This window comes from Monopterus albus, unplaced genomic scaffold (assembly GCF_001952655.1).
Source record: "Monopterus albus unplaced genomic scaffold, M_albus_1.0 scaffold6.1, whole genome shotgun sequence".
In the NCBI taxonomy this organism is placed as follows: domain Eukaryota; kingdom Metazoa; phylum Chordata; class Actinopteri; order Synbranchiformes; family Synbranchidae; genus Monopterus; species Monopterus albus.
Window position 1 is genome coordinate 2093301 of NW_018127886.1, and position 22630 is coordinate 2115930.

General features: G+C 42.4%; 1 protein-coding gene across 1 annotated transcript in view; it reads left to right on the forward strand.

The window, feature by feature from the left end:
* LOC109969863 (low-density lipoprotein receptor-related protein 1-like) overlaps positions 1 to 22630 on the forward strand; it is an 88101-nt gene that overhangs the window by 57683 nt on the left and 7788 nt on the right. Inside the window, 38 exon segments of the mRNA XM_020617049.1 lie at positions 1025 to 1154; positions 1277 to 1403; positions 1504 to 1655; positions 1821 to 1945; positions 3048 to 3422; positions 7459 to 7648; positions 7827 to 8031; positions 8137 to 8329; positions 9734 to 9859; positions 9967 to 10095; positions 10410 to 10529; positions 10884 to 10997; positions 11084 to 11233; positions 11322 to 11444; positions 11616 to 11732; positions 12767 to 12895; positions 13200 to 13328; positions 13406 to 13546; positions 13695 to 13882; positions 14752 to 14935; positions 15029 to 15114; positions 15211 to 15330; positions 15487 to 15674; positions 15792 to 15997; positions 17502 to 17690; positions 18579 to 18727; positions 18903 to 18996; positions 19084 to 19200; positions 19367 to 19486; positions 19580 to 19702; positions 19746 to 19853; positions 19946 to 20062; positions 21145 to 21251; positions 21387 to 21519; positions 21743 to 21865; positions 21989 to 22111; positions 22206 to 22343; positions 22465 to 22602. Of these exon segments, the coding sequence (XP_020472705.1) occupies positions 1025 to 1154; positions 1277 to 1403; positions 1504 to 1655; positions 1821 to 1945; positions 3048 to 3422; positions 7459 to 7648; positions 7827 to 8031; positions 8137 to 8329; positions 9734 to 9859; positions 9967 to 10095; positions 10410 to 10529; positions 10884 to 10997; positions 11084 to 11233; positions 11322 to 11444; positions 11616 to 11732; positions 12767 to 12895; positions 13200 to 13328; positions 13406 to 13546; positions 13695 to 13882; positions 14752 to 14935; positions 15029 to 15114; positions 15211 to 15330; positions 15487 to 15674; positions 15792 to 15997; positions 17502 to 17690; positions 18579 to 18727; positions 18903 to 18996; positions 19084 to 19200; positions 19367 to 19486; positions 19580 to 19702; positions 19746 to 19853; positions 19946 to 20062; positions 21145 to 21251; positions 21387 to 21519; positions 21743 to 21865; positions 21989 to 22111; positions 22206 to 22343; positions 22465 to 22602 (5526 nt within the window).

Consider the following 22630-nt stretch of genomic DNA (forward strand, 5'->3'; position numbering starts at 1 on the left):
AATATGTTAGATGTACGTTGACTTGTATAGTAATATAGTTACCAAATGCGTGGCCAAGTGTACTATTTTCTTGCTTTAGCCAGTAGCCTATATTGTAGATGGCCCCTGATAGTCTGCAGCACTAATAGTATAGCTTTGTTGCTGATGTTAGAGAAATAGGAGCTCATTGTGCATACCTCTCACTTATTAAAAACACTTTTAGTTTTTTAAGAAACCTGTTGTTAAATGTTTATCTTGATTTATGTCTTTTTGTGTGTGTGTATTACCATAACAGAGATTTGGTTGTATTTTTATATCATTATACAGAAGCTCTAGAACATTTTAGTACTGTATTGCATTTGATGAACTCTAATTTGAGGTAAAAGACACTGCATTGATATTTGTGTTTTAAGTTTTTATGTGGATGTGACATTAGCAGTTGCCAAGGTCAAATTGCCTTATTATGTTGAATATTGCATTAAATTCATTTCTTAACCATGGTGATTGCCTAACACACAGTGTAGCAACATAATCCTGATTATTTTTGTGCGGTATTAATCATGGCTAAGCACTTGGGCCGGTAAACCTACAGTTTAGAATGGTTTATTTATATATATTTTAGAAGTGTTAATACATTACAGGATAAAAAAAATATTGTTTGTTTTTAAAAGTAATAGGATACAGTGAGGAACATAAGTATTTGAACACCCTGCGATTTTGCAAGTTCTCCCACTTAGAAATCATGGAGGGGTCTGAAATTCACGTTGTAGGTGCATTCCCACTCTGAGAGACAGAATTTAAGCAGTGCAAGACAAATAAATTCTTTAAAAATCATACAGTGTGATTTCCTGAATTTTTTTTTAAATTTTGTCTCTCAGAGTGGGAATGCACCTACAATGTGAATTTCAGACCCCTCCATGATTTCTTAGTAGGAGAACTTGCAAAATCGCAGGGTGTTCAAATACTTCTGTTCCTCACTGTATATCAAACAATTCTGCATAGATGAAGAATGACTTAGCTGGTTTATATCCGTGTACTTCTATAGGAAATATTTACTGGACTGACCAGGGTTTCGACGTGATTGAGGTGGCCAGACTGAACGGCTCCTTCCGCTATGTAGTCATTTCCCAGGGCCTGGACAAACCCAGAGCCATCACTGTCCACCCAGTGAAAGGGTGAGACTTCCTGCCAACTTAATTTTGATTTCCATAATAGTGTTTAATGCACTTGGGATGTAGTTGTTTTTTTTTTTTTAATCTTTACTGAAATGCACATTTAAGTCATCTGCTTTGTGCAGGTATCTGTTCTGGACTGAATGGGGTCAGTACCCTCGTATTGAGCGCTCTCGGCTGGATGGCTCCCAGAGGTTGGTCTTGGTCAATGTGAGCATCAGTTGGCCAAATGGAATCTCCATTGACTATAAGGTGTGGACCACAGCTGACTTAATGCTTGGCCTCTAGCTAAACACGTGCATCTTTGCTCCCTCCCCAGAATTGACTCTGTCTCATGTCTTTATTATTGTAGGAGGATCTGCTCTATTGGTGTGATGCCAGGACAGACAAGATTGAGCGCATCAATCTGGAAACTGGACAGAACAGAGAGCTCGTGCTTGCCAGCAACAACATGGACATGTTTGCTGTGTCTGTTTTTGAAGAATACATTTACTGGAGTGATAGGTCAGCTCTGTAGTTGATATTTATTTGGTTACTGAATCATGTTTTTTAATTGTTCTTAATGGTCTATTCATACTTTTTATAGCATAACAGCTTTTGAATCATGTGAAAGACTTTACTATATAGCATAGTGTTAACTGACTCAGAGTTTTGTTATCTTTTGTTTAGGACTCATGCCAATGGCTCCATTAAGAGAGGCAGCAAAGACAACACTACAGATGCTGTGCAGCTCAGGACTGGCATTGGTGTACAGCTGAAAGACATCAAGGTTTTCAACAGGGCCAGGCAACAAGGTGGGAAAACACAAAATACACATACACCTAAACTTTAAGCATAAGGCTGGTGATTTTACGTGTTTTGGCTTTTTTTCCACAAATGCCATACAGAGACTAAAATCAACAATGAATTCCCTGTATGCACTGTAAACTGTGAATCCAGACTAGCACGATAAATAGTTTTGTGAGTGTGATTTAGAGCCCTGTGCAATCTCAGTTTCATGTGACAATGATTCTGCTGTGTTTACATTATCAGTGAGATCTCTACCATCAAACTAAGCGCTCCATTTTCCCTACTAAGCTGCGTTAACCAGTAACTGCAACTAATAACCAGAAAGTACTTTATTTCTGCTTCAACTGCTATTCAGCATTAGGTGTATAGGGCAGGACATTTGAAAGATAGTTCAGTACAGCACAGAATATCTTTCACCATGTCAAACATGTTGGATTTGTTTTAGAATCAGTCTTCTCTTCCTGTCTACGTCTCATAAAATGGTGTAACACGAAAAGGGAGCCTTTGGTTTGAGACAAGCATCTCCCTGCTAATGCAACCACAGCAGAATCATTGTCACCTGAGACTGAGATCTCACAGGGATCTAAATCACACTCACAATGATTTATCATGCAGCCCTAATCCAGACAATCCCTGGGTTAGCTAATTCCCCTGTGCTGGAGACCATTGAGCCACACCGCTGCACTGGATGACACATCTCTTTCTCACAAAATACTGTACTGATGCTGTTACTTGTAGTGCAAGAAGATAGCCGAGTAGTGCAGAGCAGAGATCCCATGCATGTTGACTCATCCTTATTGTACAAAGTAATGGCTGTTTTTGTCATATGGATTTACCCTACACATTTCATGAAGAAAAGACACATCACCCAGAATCCAAGTAATTAGTTTTTTTCACTTAGAAGTCTGGCAGAAATGTCCTCACAATAACAGTGATGGCATTTTTTGTGTGTGAGGAGTTGTACACAAAAACAACTCTCTCAAACATCCAAAGATACAAACTATGACCACCCAACCTAATCAGCACCCCCCCAGGAATCAGCGGAATGATTAAATAGGTGCATTATTTGTTTAACAACACACTTACCACCTGCCACACTCTCCTCAGGCACCAACATCTGCAAAGACAACAATGGTGGCTGTGAACAGCTGTGCCTTTACCGTGGCAATGCAGAGCGCACCTGTGCCTGCGCTCATGGCATGCTGGCAGAGGACAACCGCAGTTGTCGTGACTACGATGGATACCTGCTGTACTCGGAGCGCACTATTTTGAAGAGCATCCACCTGTCCGATGAGACGAATCTGAACGCGCCAATAAAGCCATTTGAGGACCCTGATCACATGAAAAATGTGATTGCCCTCAGCTTTGACTACCATGGAGGTGGCGGAAAAGGAGCCAACCGCATCTTCTTCAGCGACATCCACTTTGGAAACATCCAGCAGATCAATGATGACGGCACAGACCGCAAGATAGTAGTGGACAGTAAGTGTGGAGTCATCAATCACATTTATTATTTGACTTTTGAAAATCCACAAAGCTCTACTAAGCATCAATCATCACCACACCTAAACCTTTCCCCCCAACTCTGTCTGTATACATATATTTCAGCTGTGTTTCCTAGCTGGTACCCTTTCTTTTGATCATCTCCATTAATAATTGAATGTTGCCCCCTCATCCCCTCGACACTGTAAACAGCCATCATCCCGCATTTTGACAACACAAGCACCCAGGAGGATCCACTGTAATGTACACACAGCTGCAGCTTCTCAGCTGGAGGAGATTGACATCACTAACTACTGCTGCTTGAGGAAGACACACTTGCACACAGAAACGCACACACTGAAATACTGAAACATGAATTCTTTGATAGGAAAGCAAGACAGGAAAACAAGTAAAGTGCATGAGGTTAGTGTGTTAATTAGTGTTGCATTGAGATAAGAGTTTTGGCAAGTTTCTCCACATTAGTCTTTCATCCACTGAATAAAGAATTTATTTAAGAAGAGTTAATTCAACATTCAGGATCATATCAGTCCATAAGACTGCAATAAATCAAAACTATCATATATCAACGTAGTAGAATCATAACATGATAGGATCCTATTCCAGTACATACTTCAATACAAACTGAGATACGACCATTTAACGTGAGTTTTATCACTTAACATTGAGTATTTTATATGTAATCTTGCATACATTCCCATGTAAAAATAAATACTGTATATAGATATAGTCAGATATTTCTATGCAGTATTGCTCATATGAACTAGACCTAACTTCAGTAAGTGATGAAGTGTCACCGTTTTACTTCTGATCGGAGACTCAGTTCTGGCCTCTCTCTGAGCTCGTGTCCAGCTCAAAGGGCTGCACCACATCCCTGCCCATCACATGAGGACATCTAATCAAACAGCTTTTGCACCATGTCCATCGCGCTCTCCCCAGCTTTAGCAAGTCTTGTCTAAACTTATGAGACATAAAGCTGTACAACACAGGGTTTACCACTGCTGCTGAGGATGCCAGCAGTCTGGCCAGGATGGCAACAATATTGTAGCCAGGTGAGCCTGTTAGGGTTTCTCCAATGAATGAGAACATGAGGGCATAGGAGGGCAGCCAGAGGAGAGTGAAGACCAGGACCAGGAGAGCTGAAGTGTTAGTGACCTGGCTCTGGTAGCGTTCCAAATGGGGAGCATTCCCCAGCAACCGTGCGAGTCGAAGAAAACGGTAGATCTTGACATACATCAGTACAATGATGCCTAGCGGTAGAGCGAAGCCAAACAGGAAGAGGGCGATACTATAGACCAGTTGGCTGAAGTCAGACAGGAAGGCAAAGCAGTACACAGCACTGGACACTGTAACTGTGCGGAAGGCAAACTGTGGAGCCGCCAAGGCTGAGGCAGGGACCCATAGTAGAGCTACTGTCAGCTTTACACATCTGTGCATTCTCGAACGATATGCCCAGGTAGGATGCACCACAGTGAGGTAGCGTGTTACAGCCAGCGCCGCCAGGGTAAAAACTGAGGCAGCTGAGCAGGCCACACTCAGGAAGCTGATGGCTTTGCACAGGAAGCTGCCAAAAGGCCAGAAGCCCAAGGTGATAGCAGAGGTATGGAAGGGTAGGCAGAGCAGCAGCAGCAGGTCCGTAGCACTCAGAGCTAGCAGCAGGGTGTCTGTACCACGTGGGGGTTGACTGTCTTTCCGTCTTCTGCCATTAAGGATGGTGATGACTAGGGTTTGGCCAACAAAGCCTGTCACTAGAATTACCCCGTCCAGGATGGGCACCATGTCTTTAATTAAAGTCTCTGCCAAGATCATTTGGCCATGGCTGCTGCTGTTAACGTGCTGCTCCATAGTCTCCATGCATTCACAGGAAAAATCCGTAGAGTAATTAACCTAGTGGCCTGTTAATGATAAGCATCAGAGCGGCATGCTCACAAAGTCTCAGGGTGAAGCATCTGTTGGCTCCAGTTTGTCTTAAATTGCATTAGTCACAGGCATGTCCACTTTCCATTAAGACAGCTAGTACTCTCCATAATGACAGCAGTTAGTTAGGCAGTTAAGATCATACTGATCATCTGACCATTTCATTGACATTTATAGTCTGTGCTCTGTCTGGAAATTTGAGTATATTGCAGTTTCTTTTTAGTTTGTGTGTGGAACTGTAAATTTGACCTGCAAAAATATACAGTCCATCATTATGTGGTCAAAATTCATTTCCAATTCTCAGACATTGTGGAATGGTTAAGTCACATGCACGTGACTCTTAATGTATTCCAGCAGTTTGAAGAAATGTAACCAGCTTAAAGATAAGTACTGGCACTTTTTTTTCATAAAAACATCAAGGAATAGTTTCAGAGAAACTAGTAACTTTTCATACTCTTATCCAGTTTTACTCAGAAGAAAATTAAAACATAACCTTAAAGTCCTCATGCACACTAGCTTTTCCTTGGCTGCATCAGCATCTCCTTTGTGGTCCAAGGAGGCGCAGTTTGGGTCAAAACCAGAAAGATGTCAGTGCAGCACTTACTCTATTGATTTCTTGAAACCAGGTAACAGTGGACAGATTCATCCCAGCGCTAACAGACATTCCACTTTAAAAACGGTCAATGCTACTTGATGCTAAGTGGTTGTTGTGGCAGGAGGCATGTTGTCCAATTGGAAGCTCTTCAGAGATTTGTAGCCCGTAGACTCCCTCAGCAGAAGAGTTGCTGTGCAGTTAACATGATATTCAATAACTGAAAGAAAAAAATAAATAAGTAGTGATTTTAAATAAACAGTAACAAAAGCTTCTGTCACTTGAATTACAACAGTACTTTTGTGATTGTGAGAAAGGCTCTTCCCAGCAGGTTATCTCTGTTGTTTGCACAGTAGCAGGGGCTGAACTGATCTTGGGGAGGGGAGGGAAGAGTGCCGTTCCTCATTAGAAAATACTGCCGTGAACCAACTTGAGTTATTGCTGTGACTTTGTTTGCGTGACTCTGTATTAATCTTAAACTGGTCTTTTAGTTTAGCGTTTACGTTGGTTAACAGGACATTCAGACATAAAACTGCCCATTATTAATGCTAATTATAGCACTTTGCTATTCATCTGAGACATCTGTTAAGGAACAATTATTGACTTTCAGCCAAGTGCAAACAGTTACATGGAGTGTTCAGGGTTTTATTGTCAGTGCAAGTGGTCATAAATGTGGTTGCTAATGTGACTGAGAACAAATGGATGTACACTTTGGTGCCCCTCAGACTGCAGTACAGTGTCCTTTTCCATGATGTGGTGTGTTAGTTTGACAGCGCAAATACAAATATTACTAATTCTGTATGTACAATGATTGTGGGGTCGTAGGACAAAAAGGGCCTTGAATATCAAGAGCAGCTGCTTTATCTTTGCGGCTGACTTCTTCTCCCTGGCTTGTGTCTCTGAACTGACTCAGGCTGTTCTAGTTACAGTTTTCTTCCCAGAACAAGAAAACACAATGAATGAGTGTCCACAGGGAGCTGTATTTGTGTGTGCAGGCAGCCAGCCATGAAATGACAGGATGATACAGACTTGAAATTCGCTCCAGAAGCAGCAGGCCTGGTAAACACATGGATCTGTGTGATACCACTTCCCATTTTACTCTTTTATTTTTCTTTATCTCTCCCTCTGTCTCTCTTCTCTTTAAACTTGGCTTTCTTCCTCATAATGTTTCAGTATTCGTGAATACTGAAACATATTCCTCATAATGTTTCAGTATTCGTGAAGTGATGCAGGAATTTTGGGGAAAGCTGTTTTTGGCAACATATCAGAGTTAGCAATGGAGGGTAACTTATTACAGCTATGACAGTGATTAATGATTTGCTGAATTCTTACTGAAGGCCAACCTTAAAGCTCCTAACATTCCAGAGAGGGGATATTTTTATAGTGACATAAAAAGAGGTTGTTCTTAAAGCCTTTGGTTCTTTGGCAAAATAGCTGCAGTCAGGAAAACTGTCGTCACAGGTTTAAAATATTTACCTAGGGCCAACTTCTCCCTTCTCTGTTCCACAGATGTTGGGTCAGTTGAGGGCCTGGCATACCACCGTGGTTGGGATACACTCTACTGGACCAGTTACACAACCTCCACCATTACTCGCCACACTGTGGACCAGAGCCGCTCTGTGGCCTATAACCGCAACACTGTGGTCACTATGTCTGGAGAAGACCACCCTAGAGCCTTCGTACTGGACGAGTGTCAGGAGTGAGTCATGAATATTGCAACTCGACGTTCTGCAGGGCCCAGTTCCAGTAGTGTTTCTTTCTTTTTAAATAGCTGATTTATTTTAGATTTAGTCAACTGTGGCACTTATGCCATGATGTTTTAGGACCTCCCCCCAACACGCATCATTATTTTTAGCTTGTGTTTGTTTCCATTATAGTCTCATGTTCTGGACCAACTGGAACGAACAGGCTCCGAGCATCATGAGGGCCTCTCTGAATGGAGCTAATGTGCTTGTCATCATTGGCAGTGATATAAAAACTCCCAATGGCCTAGCTATAGATCACCGTGCCGAGAAACTCTATTTCTCTGATGCCACCTTGGATAAGATTGAACGCTGCGAATATGATGGAAGCAACCGTTATGTAAGAGATCCTTTTAATTTTTTCTTTTGGCTTTGAACGGAGCACCAAGACATTGACTTAAGTTTCAGTTTTCTGTGAAATTATGTTTCCAATTTCCTGCTCCAGGTCTTGTTGAAGAATGAGCCTGTCCATCCGTTTGGCCTGGCTGTGTATGGCGATTACATCTTCTGGACTGATTGGGTGAGGAGGGCTGTCCTTAGAGCTGACAAATACACAGGGGGAGACATGAAAGTGCTGCGTGCCGACATCCCTCAGCAGCCAATGGGTATCAGCGCTGTGGCTAATGACACCAACAGCTGTGAGTAGAATTCGCTGCCATCATTTTTAAGTTTATATACACGGATCAGCCGTAACATGACCACCGACAGGTGAAGTGAATAACGCTGACTCTCTCATTACAATGGCACCTTTCAGTGTGTGGTGTACATTAGACAGCCAGTGAACATTCAGTCCTCAAAGTTGACGTGTTTGATGTAGGAAAAACAGGCAAGAGTAAGGATCTGAGCGACTTTAACAAGGGCCAAAGCGTGATGGTCGGAAGACTGGGTCAAAGTATCTCCCACACTGCAGGTTTTGTTGGGTGTTCCCCGTCTTAAGTGGTTAGTATCTACCAACAGGGTCTAATGAAGGACAAACAGTGAACTGGCGACAGGGTCGTGGATGCCCAAGGCTCACCGATAATGAGGTTGACCTATGGTGTGTTGAATCTATTTAAAAAGATTAAAATTAGTTTGAACCTCTGTTAAAATGTGAAAATGAGAAATGCTGTATATTGGTCTTGATGAAGACAAACATCCAGTGGCTGCAGTGGTGATATCACACCTAAACTGGGAGGCTGTTGAATGTGCCTAATCAATATCTAGCTTGTCCTCACATCTACAGTCTTCTCTCCTTTTACATACATCTTTCACTGAATGACACAGTCATGCTCTTCCTGGCAGTAGAACTAAAAGTGACACGAGTGCCAACCAACTGCCGCATTAATTCCTGTGTACACAGTATTAGACAGATGGTCATAATCTTATGGCTGATCGGCGTATGTATATGTACATATATATAAAGGGTGTGTGTAGCATTAATTAGGCATACTAGCAGTGTGGCTCCAGGGATGACCATGGTTACTCTGTTGTTCCACCATTGTGGTCCATACACAAATCGCACAAATATTCAGGATGAATGGTAATAACTATGGTGATTTTCTGACTCTTCCCTTGTCAAAAATTTAACTTGTTCATTGATTTTTTTTTTTTTTTTTTTTTTTTTTTTTTTTTTTTTTATATATATACGTGCACAATTAATGACACCCATCGGTCTTAGCTGGACTGTTTTATTGCTAATTAATGGATATTTGTTATGCTAACACACTAAACTAAGATGGTGAACATGGTCAACATTATGCCTACTAATAATGACAACATGCTATTGTTGCATTTAACCTCAAAATCATAGTTTTGTTTCTTTTACATCATAAAAGTCAACTTTTACCAACTGTAAGTATGGTCAAGCTAAATAGTCCATTCATCTATCCTTTATCTATACCGCTGATCCTGGAAAGGGACGCAGGGGGCAATTTAAAGTAGCTAAGTAGTTCATTGCAGAATTGTCTTTGTGCCAGAGTATAGTGACTTCATATTGTTAGATAAATGACATGGAGCTGGGCTTTCAGCAGAGAGAAAAGTCTCTTGTGTTATACATTCCTCAGGTGAGTTTTCTCCTTGCCGAACAAATAACGGAGGTTGCCAAGACCTGTGTCTGCCCACATCTGATGGACGGGTCAACTGCAGTTGTCGGGGAGACAGACAGCTTCTGGAAGACAACACCTGCTCTTGTGAGAGAAAGAGAGAGAGGAGGAAGACTTGGTTCATTGTAGCATACAACTTTACAATAAATTAAAAGTTTGAATGTTGCTGAATTTACATGTTTCTATCTCACCAGCGCTGAATATGTCATGTGGAAACGTGGATGACTTTGAGTGTGGAAACGGTGACTGTATCAACTACAGCCTGACCTGCGATGGCATGGCCCACTGCAAGGACAAGTCAGACGAGAAGCAGTCCTATTGTGGTGAGTGTTTATGGGGCTGTTAGCCAGTGAACAATGAGCTGTCACAGGCGACTTATATGTTACATTGCAGATAATTAGCAGGACATATTAAGAGCGATTTAGAATGAATGCCCAATAATTATTAGATCACCAAGGAATTGAGGGATAATATGTGACTATAAAATAGTCCAGGAGAATCTGACTAGCAGGGAAAGACAGTTCAGCTTATCAATTTCTTTTACAGACTAGGAAATTGATGGATTAGGGCACATTTAAAATATGCAAACAAGGACTCTGCACTTGAGATAATGCTGATCACTACTCTTCCTTCACAGCTAATCGAATTTGTAAGAAAGGCTATAGGCGCTGCATGAATGGCCGCTGTATTGGCCACCAGTTCTGGTGTGATGGCACAGATGACTGTGGTGACCATTCAGATGAACTGCCCTGCAACAGTAAGTCATTTATGCCTGTTTTATAGGTGCAGTGTATGATCAGATTTTGTAATATTTTAACTGTTCTGCCTACACACTTCAGTGTTCTTGTTTGTGATCAAAATGCCTGACCTGCATATTTTAATGACATTTACCTGGGTTTGTTCTGGCTAAGAAGAAATGAAGAATAAATGCAAAAGTAGTGTTTGAAGCCTGGGCAGCAGGTTATAGATATTCTCTGTTAAACTTGTTTGTTATTTGGTTATTGTTCATTGTTAACCTAATGAAATTCATTAGAATAGTTATAATTTAAAGTATAAACCTGAGTTAATGAGGAGGTTGTATTTGCTACAAAAGCTTCTGTGCATCCTACAGTGACTCTCTGCAAAGGAGGAGAGTTCCAATGCAAAGATGGAAGCTGCATCTCCAACTTCAGCCGCTGTGACCAGGTGGTCAACTGTGAGGATGCTAGTGATGAAATGAACTGTCGTAAGTAACATTACCCTAGCGCCATTTCAACTAATTTAAACATTTCTTAGAAGGCACGTTTTAAAGGCTTTATCCATTACTCTCAGAACCCACCGACTGCTCCCGTTTTTTCCGCCTGGGAGTGAAAGGAGCGTCCTTCCAGAGCTGTGAGAAAACCACCCTGTGTTATCTGTCCTCGTGGGTGTGTGATGGCAACAACGACTGCGGGGACTTTTCCGATGAGAGAAACTGCCCAGGTCTGGCGCTCTGTTTCCTCTCTAACTTCCTTTCAGCTTTTCAACAAATGTTAAAGATTCTACATTGTTTTTTCCTGTTGCCTTGCAGATAAAAGGAAGCTTAAATGTCCGGTCAACTTCTTTGCTTGTCCCAGTGGTCGCTGCATTCCTATGAGCTGGACCTGCGATAAGGAAAATGACTGTGAGAATGGAGCAGATGAGACACATTGTGGTCAGTCTTCTACAAAGTTGTCCTCTAATGCCAAATGTTTCTGAAATATAGAGCAGCCCACAAAGACTGCTTTTCTTAAGGCTTCATGCTGCACATGGAAAAACATGACTTTGTCTGGGTCCATTAAATCATTTCTCTAAAGTGCTGAGCAATCTCTGTCTCCCTTTGCAGACAAATTTTGTACATCCACCCAGTTTGAATGTGGGAACCACCGCTGCATTTCCAGTCACTGGGTGTGTGATGGCTCTGATGACTGTGGTGATGGTACTGATGAAGACCACAAATGCAGTAAGTGACACGTCCCATTAATATAAAAATCCCACACCCAGTGGATGATGGTAGGTACCTTCCAGCGTCTCATGGAAAAATGTATGGGGGACATGAACCTTAAAGAAGTGCTTGTGTTTCTCGATGATATCATTGTGTTCTCCAAAACACCCGAGGAACATGAGATCCGCTTAATGAAAGTTCTTAATCGCTTGAGGGAATACGGGTTAAAACTATCTCCCGAGAAGTGCAAGTTTTTCCAAACTTCCGTCAGATATCTTGGGCACATAGTGTCTCACAAGGGGGTAGAGACTGACCCTGAGAAAGTGGAAGCCCTAAGTACTTGGCCTGCGCCCCGTGATCTCAAACAGCTCCGCTCATTCTTAGGTTTCTCAGGGTATTACAGGCGATTTATTAAGAACTACTCAAGTATTGTTAAGCCCCTCACCGACTTGACTGCAGGCTATCCACCTTTACGCAAGAGCACAAAGCCCAAAGTTAAGCCTGCACAGTACCATGACCCCAAAACACCCTTTGGTGAACGATGGACTCCCTCCTGTGATCTTGCTTTCAAAACCATCATTGAAAAGCTCAGTACTGCGCCTGTCCTGGGTTTTGCTGACCCTAAGTTGCCATACGTGCTTCATACCGACGCCAGCATTACAGGGCTGGGCGCCGCCCTCTATCAAATCCAAGGTGGCCAGACTAGGGTTATAGCTTACGCGAGCCGGGGGTTGTCCAAAAGTGAGTCCCGTTATCCTGCCCATAAATTGGAATTTTTAGCTCTAAAGTGGGCAGTGACGGAGAACTTTGCTGACTATTTGTATTTGTACACCAACAGAGGGCTACATCTTGCTTGTGTTAGGGTTAGGGTTTGACTCCACAAAGTCAGTAACAACCCCCCGGTATTCCCACTTGTCCCCCCCAGATACACATCCAACAATGGCGGTGTCATCTGAGAACTTTTGTAGATAATGTAGATAATAGATAATGTAGATGGTGATGATGCTTGACATTGTATCATTATGTCATTTATTCCCATAATGTTGTTGCAGAGTCCAAAACCTGCAGCCCTGAGGCTTTCCAGTGTCCTGGCTCCCACATGTGTGTACCTCAGCGATGGAAATGTGATGGAGACAAGGACTGTCCAGATGGAGCTGATGAGAGTGTCAAAGCTGGCTGCAGTGAGTGGGATGGTTACAATATAACCTCATGAAAAAAAAACAGTCCTCTTTGTGCTGTGATTGAAATAAAATGCACAGAAAACCCTCCATGTCTGTTAACACAGATGTTTTTTTTTCCTTCTTCAATCTCTAGTATACACCAACAACACTTGGTGTCGCAGCTGGCTGCAGTGAGTGGGATGGTTACAATATAACCTCATAAAAAAAAAACAGTCCTCTTTGTGCTGTGATTGAAATAAAATGCACAGAAAACCCTCCATGTCTGTTAACACAGATGTTTTTTTTTTCCTTCTTCAATCTCCAGTATACACCAACAACACTTGTGATGCCAAGAATGAGTTCATGTGTCAGAACAGACAGTGTATCCCCAAGCACTTTGTGTGTGATCATGACATTGACTGCTCTGATGGCTCAGATGAATCCCTAGAATGTGGTGAGTATGTGATCATTTTTGCTGTACCACCAACAGACATTGAGGTTAGTATCGAACGCACTCTTGTTCTGGTGTAGAATACCCGACATGTGGCCCAGATGAGTTCCGCTGTGCCAACGGCCGCTGCCTCAACCAGAAGAAGTGGGAGTGTGATGGAGAGTTTGACTGTCAGGATCGCTCTGATGAAGCTCCCAAGAACCCTCGCTGCACTGACTCAGGTAGGGACTATAAGTTTATCATAACTTTATTTCTGTACCAACATACAGTAAAGGAGTATGAATCATCACATGAGCAATTCCTTGTTCAGAAAGGCCATAGCTGCATCGTGTAACACTAAACTAAGATGCCATTTCTCTGTGATTTCAGAGAGGACGTGTAATGAGTCAGTCTTCATGTGCCGTAATGGGAAGTGTTTGAATGAGACTCTGCTGTGTGACCGCAATGATGACTGTGGCGATGGCTCTGATGAGCTCAACTGCTTCATCAACGAGTGTCTCAACAGTAAGCTCAGCGGATGCTCGCAGCTCTGTGATGACCTCAAGATTGGCTTCAAGGTAAGTCATCTAGCTGGTTGTTTTAAAGCCTCTTTGTTTTCTTTTGCTTTGCTTTCTGCCAAAGTACTCACTGACTTAAATTGGCCAATAAATTATACATTTAACAGGCATGCAGTTAAATTGCATGTGCGCTATTAATGGTGAGTTAGAGAGAATAAAAAGGAAAAATGGAACTACTCACTTTAGGTATGTAAGACAAACACATGTTCTGGGTTTCTTTCTTGAAAGCAGAAAGCTGACTTTAAACCAGTTTGAACTGTTAAGGCTGTGTCTGAGCTTCTTTTGAAAAGCCTGCCAAACAGTTTGGGCACCAAAAAGATTCATACTGTATCAGATGTTATTGCAGAACGAGTAAATGTGTGTGAGATTATACATATAATTATACACAACTTCAATGCAGAATTTCCCTGGTGCATGACTTGTTCATGCATGTACCAGTATACTGCATATTCCCACATAATAGCAAAAGTATGTATGAGAGTGTGTGTTGGAGTTTTGTTAAAACACAGTTTTGCTTATGAGAAGTGACAGATGAAGCTGGTTTTGACTCGTAGTGAAGTGTTTTTGTGGTATGTTCACACTGTTTATTTTCACATTGGATGTCAGCTTACACAGTATTTTACTCATGTCCTCTGTTGTAAGACAACTTTGCAAATGATATTTATACTCATATTATACTTTTTGACAGCCATAACTGGATTTCATGTCAGTGTTGAGATACCGGTACCACTTTACATAAAAATTGGATACAAATGAGGCTTTTGGTGAATGGAAAAATCTATTATCTCTCAGACTGGCTGACAGACTAGAAGTGAGTGCTGCGAGAACCTGCGGCTTGTGTATGATTTTGATTGAGTTTGTTCCTGCAGTGCCGATGTCATCCTGGTTTCCAACTGAAGAGAGATGGGAAAACATGTGTGGATATAGATGAGTGCACAACCATCTACCCCTGTTCTCAGCGCTGTATCAACACGCACGGAAGCTTCCACTGCCTCTGTGTGGATGGCTTTGAGCTCAGCCCCAACAACCCCACCATCTGCAAGTCCACATCAGGTAAGGCGCACGTGGGTTTGCATTTTGCTGTTTTCCACATATCCAGTTCAATCCTGAAGGATATGTTTTGTGGTATTTGGTATTTGTGTACAGAAGAAGAGCCCTACTTGATCTTTGCTAACCGGTACTACCTGAGAAAAATTAATCTGGATGGTTCAAACTACACACTAATAAAACAGGTGAGACACATTACTTGATCTACTGAAACACAACAAGATGAACGTCTTGTTAGCCCGCCATACACACCTATGTTACCACACCTATCTGTGTTTCAGGGTCTGAACAATGCAGTGGCACTGGACTTCCACTATGCAGAGCAGATGATCTACTGGACAGATGTGACCACTCAGGGCAGCATGATCCGACGCATGCGAATGAACGGCAGCAACATGGAAGTCAGTAAAAAATCAAATGCTAAATTTTGATTCTGATTCTGAGTTATATTGATATTGGAAGCCATTGAATCACTGGTACATCCAACATGTTAATGCTAGTATTTACTTCTTTTTATGAAAGTTGTGTGCCTCTGGAAACGTTGTTTAACCTGGCAGGTATTACACCGGACCTCCCTGAGTAACCCAGATGGGCTGGCAGTGGATTGGGTTGGTGGGAACTTATACTGGTGTGACAAAGGCAGGGACACAATTGAGGTGTCAAAACTCAATGGGGCCTACCGGACGGTATTGGTCAACAGTGGCTTGAGGGAACCTCGTGCTGTGGCTGTGGATGTACGCTATGGGTGAGAAATTCAGCTTTTATTAATTTTCAATAAACCCTGGTCATGGTAGCTACTGCGCTATATTTGGATTTTACTGTGCTGTAACAGTAACACTGTTGTCCATTCCCTGCTGGTTAGGTATCTATACTGGTCTGACTGGGGGGACAACCCCCACATTGGGAGGATTGGGATGGATGGCACCAACAGAAGTGTCATTATAGAGGATAAGATCACTTGGCCCAACGGACTAACTCTGGACTTTATCAATGACCGTATATACTGGGCTGATGCCAGGGAGGACTACATTGAGTTTGCCAGCCTGGATGGCACCAGCAGACACACAGGTAACAGGCCAGTTCACACTCAGTCACAAAAAGACATTTTTCTTGCTGCTTTTACACACTTAGATCAACATGACTGATGGGTTACACTCCACAGATTCACAGTTAACAGCGAGGGGCTCCACTTGCACGTCTTGATTTATAGACATATCAGATATGTGTACATGCTTCAGGAAATTCTCACCAGGTTTGGTTTTGATTTAGTCTTAAATAAAACTAGTTGGGGATTGTAAGCTTTACTGTAAGTGGTTTTGTTTTGCTCACCAAACGGCAAAAACACACTGGTAGCAAGCACATAAACTGAATATTTAACAAATCAGATTTTGCTGTGGCTAAATTATAAAAGGACGTGGGTTATTGGGAACTTCAAATGTCTAAGTTTCCTCCTTTCCAAATAAATACACAGAGCCACCAAACATAAGAAGGCAGTTCAGATTGTTGTCTGCTGGGTTGGGGCCCTATAGCACAGAAACCCTGAATAGGGCAGATTGTTCTGATCTGTGAGCCCTCCAGCATTTATGACATCTGCATAGTGCTCAGTTGTTTTGCACACTCGTGACAGTAGTTTATATTGTCAGCCAACCAGGCAGCAGAGGAAATGTGGAGCGCAGCAGAGGCCTATATAGAGAACTATACAATCTACAAAATTCACTTGTGAGAGAGAATTTATGCCCTACAAGTTTTGAGAATGCTGACTTTTTCTTCCAGCATAAAGGTCAAGAAAAAAAATCCTGCCAAATGAAGCATGTTGGAAAACTACTGTACTATTTTTTACAACTTCACAAGGGCAATTAATAATATAATAAAATGGTAATGAAATGAATGTAGTCCTCAGGGAGTTGATGGATTTAAAACATCTGACAGTCTGATACTGGCTTGGTGTTGTTGGTCTACCAGAAGTTATTGATCCCTCCTTTGTTACACCATGTTTGAACTCAGATAATGAGTGATCAAAGGGCACTTCTCGCTAATCTGATCATCTCATTTCATATGTGCTTTTTGTGCTGTTTTTTGAACATAAGTGTAAAGCCTAATGAGCCATAGAGTGCATTCATAACACACAGATATAGTGGAGCCACTGTAGCGGTGCATCCTGTCCTGTCTCTGTTTTATATTAACGGTGCAGGATTCCCTTTCTGGGACACAGCAGTTATCACAGCAGCAGCAATAAGAAATGATTAATTGTTAAAATCACCACATATGGTCACTGAAGAATCCCTTAGAAATTAGGGACACATTATCAATAGAAATGTTTGTCCTCTTTATTTGATTAGCTGTTGTATGTTTTCACACACTTCTCCCCTAGTGCCCATCTGTTTTGTAAAGCAGATTGTTTAATGTTAGAGAATATTTATTTAATACAATTATTAATAAAGCAGAAAAAGTCCATTTATGATGTCCTGGTTAGTTATACACCCATGATAGTCAAGAAGTTTTTTTGTTACGGCCATGTTGACTGCTGTCTTCTCATAAACAGTCTGATTATTGTTTGTGTGCGACCCCACAGTTCTCAGCCACGACATCCCCCACATCTTTGCCATGACTCTGTTTGAGGAGTACATCTACTGGACCGACTGGGAGACAAAGTCTATTAACAGAGCTCACAAGACTCTAGGTACCAACAAGACCACCTTGATCAGCACCCTGCATCGACCCATGGACATCCACATTTACCATCCCTGTCGCCAGCCTCAGGGTAAGAGACGCACGCCAGCAAATGGATGTAGAAATGGATGTGGTGATCTTTACAACTTTAAAAGCTTGGAGGAGTTAACAGAGAACAGCATGTAGCATTTCAGTCCTCGTGCTCATGACCACACAGGTAATCACAGACCCAGATTCATCTTACAAACAGTTTTTATGAAACAATAATTTTTATTACAACCTAGGTGCAGTTTGTTTTGACAGTTTAAGTTATATTTTACTGCATTGGGGTACATAAGGGTAAAAACAAAAACAAAATCTTTCAATGGGAATCTTTTATATGTGTTAAGGTGTAATGATGAGCACTTTTATTGGCCAAGTATGTCTCACACTCACACACACACACACACACACAAGAAATTTGTCTCCGGTACAGAACTGAGGCAGCTATCTATGGCACCAACTCACACACACACTGTCCCCACAAGGCGCTGCTCTGGCCATCAGGGGCAACTTGGGGTTCAGTGTCTTGCCCAGGGACACTTTGACGCGTGGCCCGGGGAGAACAAGAATCGAATCACTGACCTTTCTACTCCTCAGCCACAGCTGCCAAAAACATATAATTTTTCCTACTTTAATCCAAATATTATAAAACACCAGTCATATGGTGCAAACATATCAGTCGGAGAATAAAAACATGGTACCTCTACCTTGATAGCCGAGTGGTTTCAGCAGAGCACAGTGTATACGCAACGTCGGTGGTTTGACACCTGGTATTAGAGATCAAAGAGAGAAGGTGTCTTCCACCTTCCGTGTCTCCCCTATTTCCTGTCTCTCTCCCCTACTTCCTGTCTGTCTCTTTGTGACCCACTGTCTACTAAAGGCAAACATATGCCCAAAAATATAAAATAAATAAATAAAACACACTTCTCTTTCCCAGTGCTTGACCCCCCTTGCCAGACAAACAACGGCGGCTGCAGTAACCTCTGCCTCCTTTCTCCTGGAGGAGGCTACAAGTGTGCCTGTCCCACCAACTTCTACCTGGCCAATGATCAGCGTACTTGCATGTCCAACTGCACAGCCAGCCAGGTAAGGAAGCTGTGCAAACATCATCATTGTGAATATGACTGAATGACTGCAGGTGATGAGTGGTGAGTTTCCCTGTTGATAGTGGCTGGCTGCCCGGTGCTACAGCAGCTTGGCAGTGCAGCTCTGATGTTATGTACCATCATCCTGCTGATGAATATATTTCTTTCTGCTGTAGTTCGTGTGCAAGAACGACAAATGCATCCCCTTCTGGTGGAAATGTGACACAGAGGACGACTGTGGGGACAGGTCAGATGAGCCTGCAGACTGCCGTAAGTGTTTGAGAAAGAAATAATGTTACATAATATTGGTGAAAGATCAGTTTGATCCTGAAACTGTGACTCATTCTTCCCTGACAGCTATATTCAAATGCAGGCCAGGGCAGTTCCAGTGTGGCACAGGAATCTGCACCAATCCTGCCTACATCTGTGATGGAGATAATGACTGCCAGGACAACTCTGATGAGGCCAACTGTGGTATGTCTCTCTTTTAATATACAATTAATAATGTGTATCATTACCAAATAATGGACATGTGTATTTAATCATTTGCTTCCTTGCCTTTCATTTTTTTCTTGCATGCCAACATCACTACTTTGTCCATTACCCATTAGCCTCATATCTGCTTCTTGTTTCTCTGTAGATATTCATGTTTGCCTCCCCAGCCAGTTCAAATGTTCACACCCAAGCCGCTGCATCCCAGGCATCTTTCGCTGTAATGGCCAGGATAACTGTGGAGAAGGAGAGGATGAGAAGGACTGCCGTGAGTAGTTATTGTGTATCATACAGTGCCTCCCTTGAAACATTATTATTTTATTATTTTATTATTTTTTCACATTGCTATTTCGACTCACAGCTGAGGTCACATGTGCGCCCACCCAGTTCCAATGTGCCATCACCAAACGCTGCATACCTCGCGTCTGGGTTTGTGACCGTGACAACGACTGTGTGGATGGATCTGATGAACCTGCCAACTGCAGTAGGACCCCCGTCTCTTTTGCATTTTGTGTGTTGTGAGTCAGCCTGATTATCTCTGTTTATAACTGCCCCCGAAATGTTTCCCTCTCCATGGAAGTGTGACGGTGAGGATGACTGCGGCGACGCGTCAGATGAACCTAAAGAGGAGTGTGGTAAGAAATAAGACGGATGCACTGAACAGACATTTATGGCACTGACTTTTTGTTTTTCATCTTATCAATAACCTTTTGTGTGATTTGCACAGCTGAGAGGACATGCGAGCCGTATCAGTTCAGATGTAAGAACAATCGCTGTGTGCCGGGCCGCTGGCAGTGTGACTATGACAACGACTGCGGGGACAACTCAGATGAAGACAAGTGCAGTGGGTGTCACTTCCAGTTTGGAAACCTTGCCTTCATACTGTACATTGCCACCACCTGTTATCTCATCTCGTCTAGTGTCACTTACACTCGTACCTTGTCCACTGGTACTCACTTTGCACCCGTGACATGTTAACTGAATACTAAGTCACTTGTTCAGTGCTAACATCCATTCACTGTCTTTTGTGATGCATCTCACCTCATCTGATATTTGTTTCATTTCATACTGTCCTGTTGGCCTGAGCCAGAGGTAAGTTACTTCACCTTTATATGTGAACTGCTCCCATGTTTTGTGTCACCTGTCCAGCTGTGAGTCCTACCCAGCTGTGAGAGTCTGTAGGCTGAATACATTAGTTTTCATGTTGTACTGTTTACCTTTCACCACTAGATGCCACTGAATTTCAGTTCTTACGACAAATATGACCTCTGGAAACTAACAGTATATAAAGCCTTCAAACCAATTTAGAAGAAATACTTTAAAACAGCATTAAAACTTATGGAGCTCTTCATTCTCTCGCAGTATCTCGTGCAGTGTCTGTGGCCTTCTCTATGCTTGTTTCTACAATTATCATCTGTGTTTTTTTTTTTCTTCTTTTTAACAATTCACAACTTCATCAGATGCAGTCTGATGAGAATTTATCAGTGTGTAAAGTACAGTCCTCATGTGTTTCAGAAACTGGCAGGTGACCCTCATAATGTACACCTCATTTTTTCCAGCTTAACATATATCTAATACATGGGTAGGTGGAGCAGGGCACCGCCTTAGTGACTTTGCCTGTGAGCAAGGTGTCCTGCTGACAGTGTTAAACAAATTGTTGTGTGTAACGCAGGCATAAGTGTTGCACCAAATAAAGCAGTGATTGCAGATGGGATTATGATAATTTGTGAAATTGTTCTAAATACTGTACATCAAAACAAAAATTGTGCAGAGAGAGCAGTGTCCAAATATAATTAGCTTGTAGCAAAATTGGCGACATCTGTCACAGACAGGATCAACATACTTGAACATCTTTGACACCATGACCTTATGTTTGTCCTGCTGGAGGTGTCGTCAACATGAACCTAGTCTTCTCTTCTTCTGTAGTGCCTCGGCAATGTTCAGAAAGCGAGTTTGCCTGCACAAATGGCCGCTGTATTGCTGGGAGGTGGAAATGTGATGGAGACCACGACTGTGCTGATGGATCTGATGAGGTGCAGATACTTGATGTTTGGGTGTTCAAATAATTTTTAACATTGTCTGGAAATAATGCTAAGTTGCACAGTCTCATTCATCCATAAGTATAAAAACTGATCCTTGTCTGCTTTCGGGCTGTGATGTTTCTTCAGCACGGTTGTGATCTGAAGTGTGACAATGACCAGTACCAATGTAAGAACGGACACTGCATACCGATCCGCTGGAGGTGTGATGCTGACCCTGACTGCATGGATGGCAGTGATGAGGAGAATTGTGGCGGTGCTGGTACGTGTACAGTATGTTTGTCTGTTTTGAATGTTGGTCTTTTTAAAACTAATTGGTTTTTTTTAATTGTGTCTGCAAAGTTATCCCTGACATTTTAATGAGACGGAAATATGTGACTATGATCGGATGAAAACGCCTCGAAACTAAATGGCATGAAAAATCAGGTTTTATGCAAAGCGCATCAGTAGTGAAACCTCTTCCTGCTCCTACCTGTTTTTCTCAGCTGGACGTAACTGCCCTCTGGATGAGTTCCAGTGTAACAACACTTTATGTAAACCCCTCGCCTGGAAGTGTGACGGGGAGGATGACTGTGGGGACAATTCTGATGAGAATCCTGAACAATGCAGTGAGTGCAGCCTTTGAGTCACACACATGTTGAAATGCTTTCGGGCTTCATCTTTTGTTCTGACCTGTTTCCTTTCCTCTCCCACTGTGTCCTACTTGACTTCTTTCTCTGTTTGGCTGTTAGGGAAGTTCCAGTGTCCTCCCACTAGGGTGTTCCGTTGCCAAAATGACCGTGTATGTCTGCCAGTGTCAAAGAGGTGTGACGGTGTCAATAACTGTGGCGACAGCTCAGACGAACTGAACTGCCGTAAGTTGCGGAGTCGAAGTTACTGTGAACACTCTTCCTTCACTTCAGCTTTGATTATGGAGATTGCTGACCTCTCTGTGTGATCCGTCTACAGAGGCCACTCCAGCTGTTCCCACATGTGAGAAGGATGAGTTCATGTGCGCCAATGGCAGATGCATCAGCTCCACTCTGCGCTGTAACTTCTTTAACGACTGTGAGGACTACGGCTCTGATGAGATCCACTGCAAGACAGGTGCCTCATGTCAAAGCTGATTCCTACATGTATATTAAAGCTGCCTACAAATCTGAGGTCTCAAATGTTTAGACTTTGAATCTACTTTCTTGTCTTTTACTTGTTTCCTTCTTATTTTCAGATGCCAAACTAAATGACTGTAGAAGTAACAGGACTCAGTGCGGTGATGGAGATGAAGCCCACTGTGTTACAAATCACACAGACTCCTTCTGCTCTTGCAAACCAGGATTTCAAAAGACAGGACACCGCACCTGTGGAGGTAAATGCTGCGCCTGTTATGACAGCAT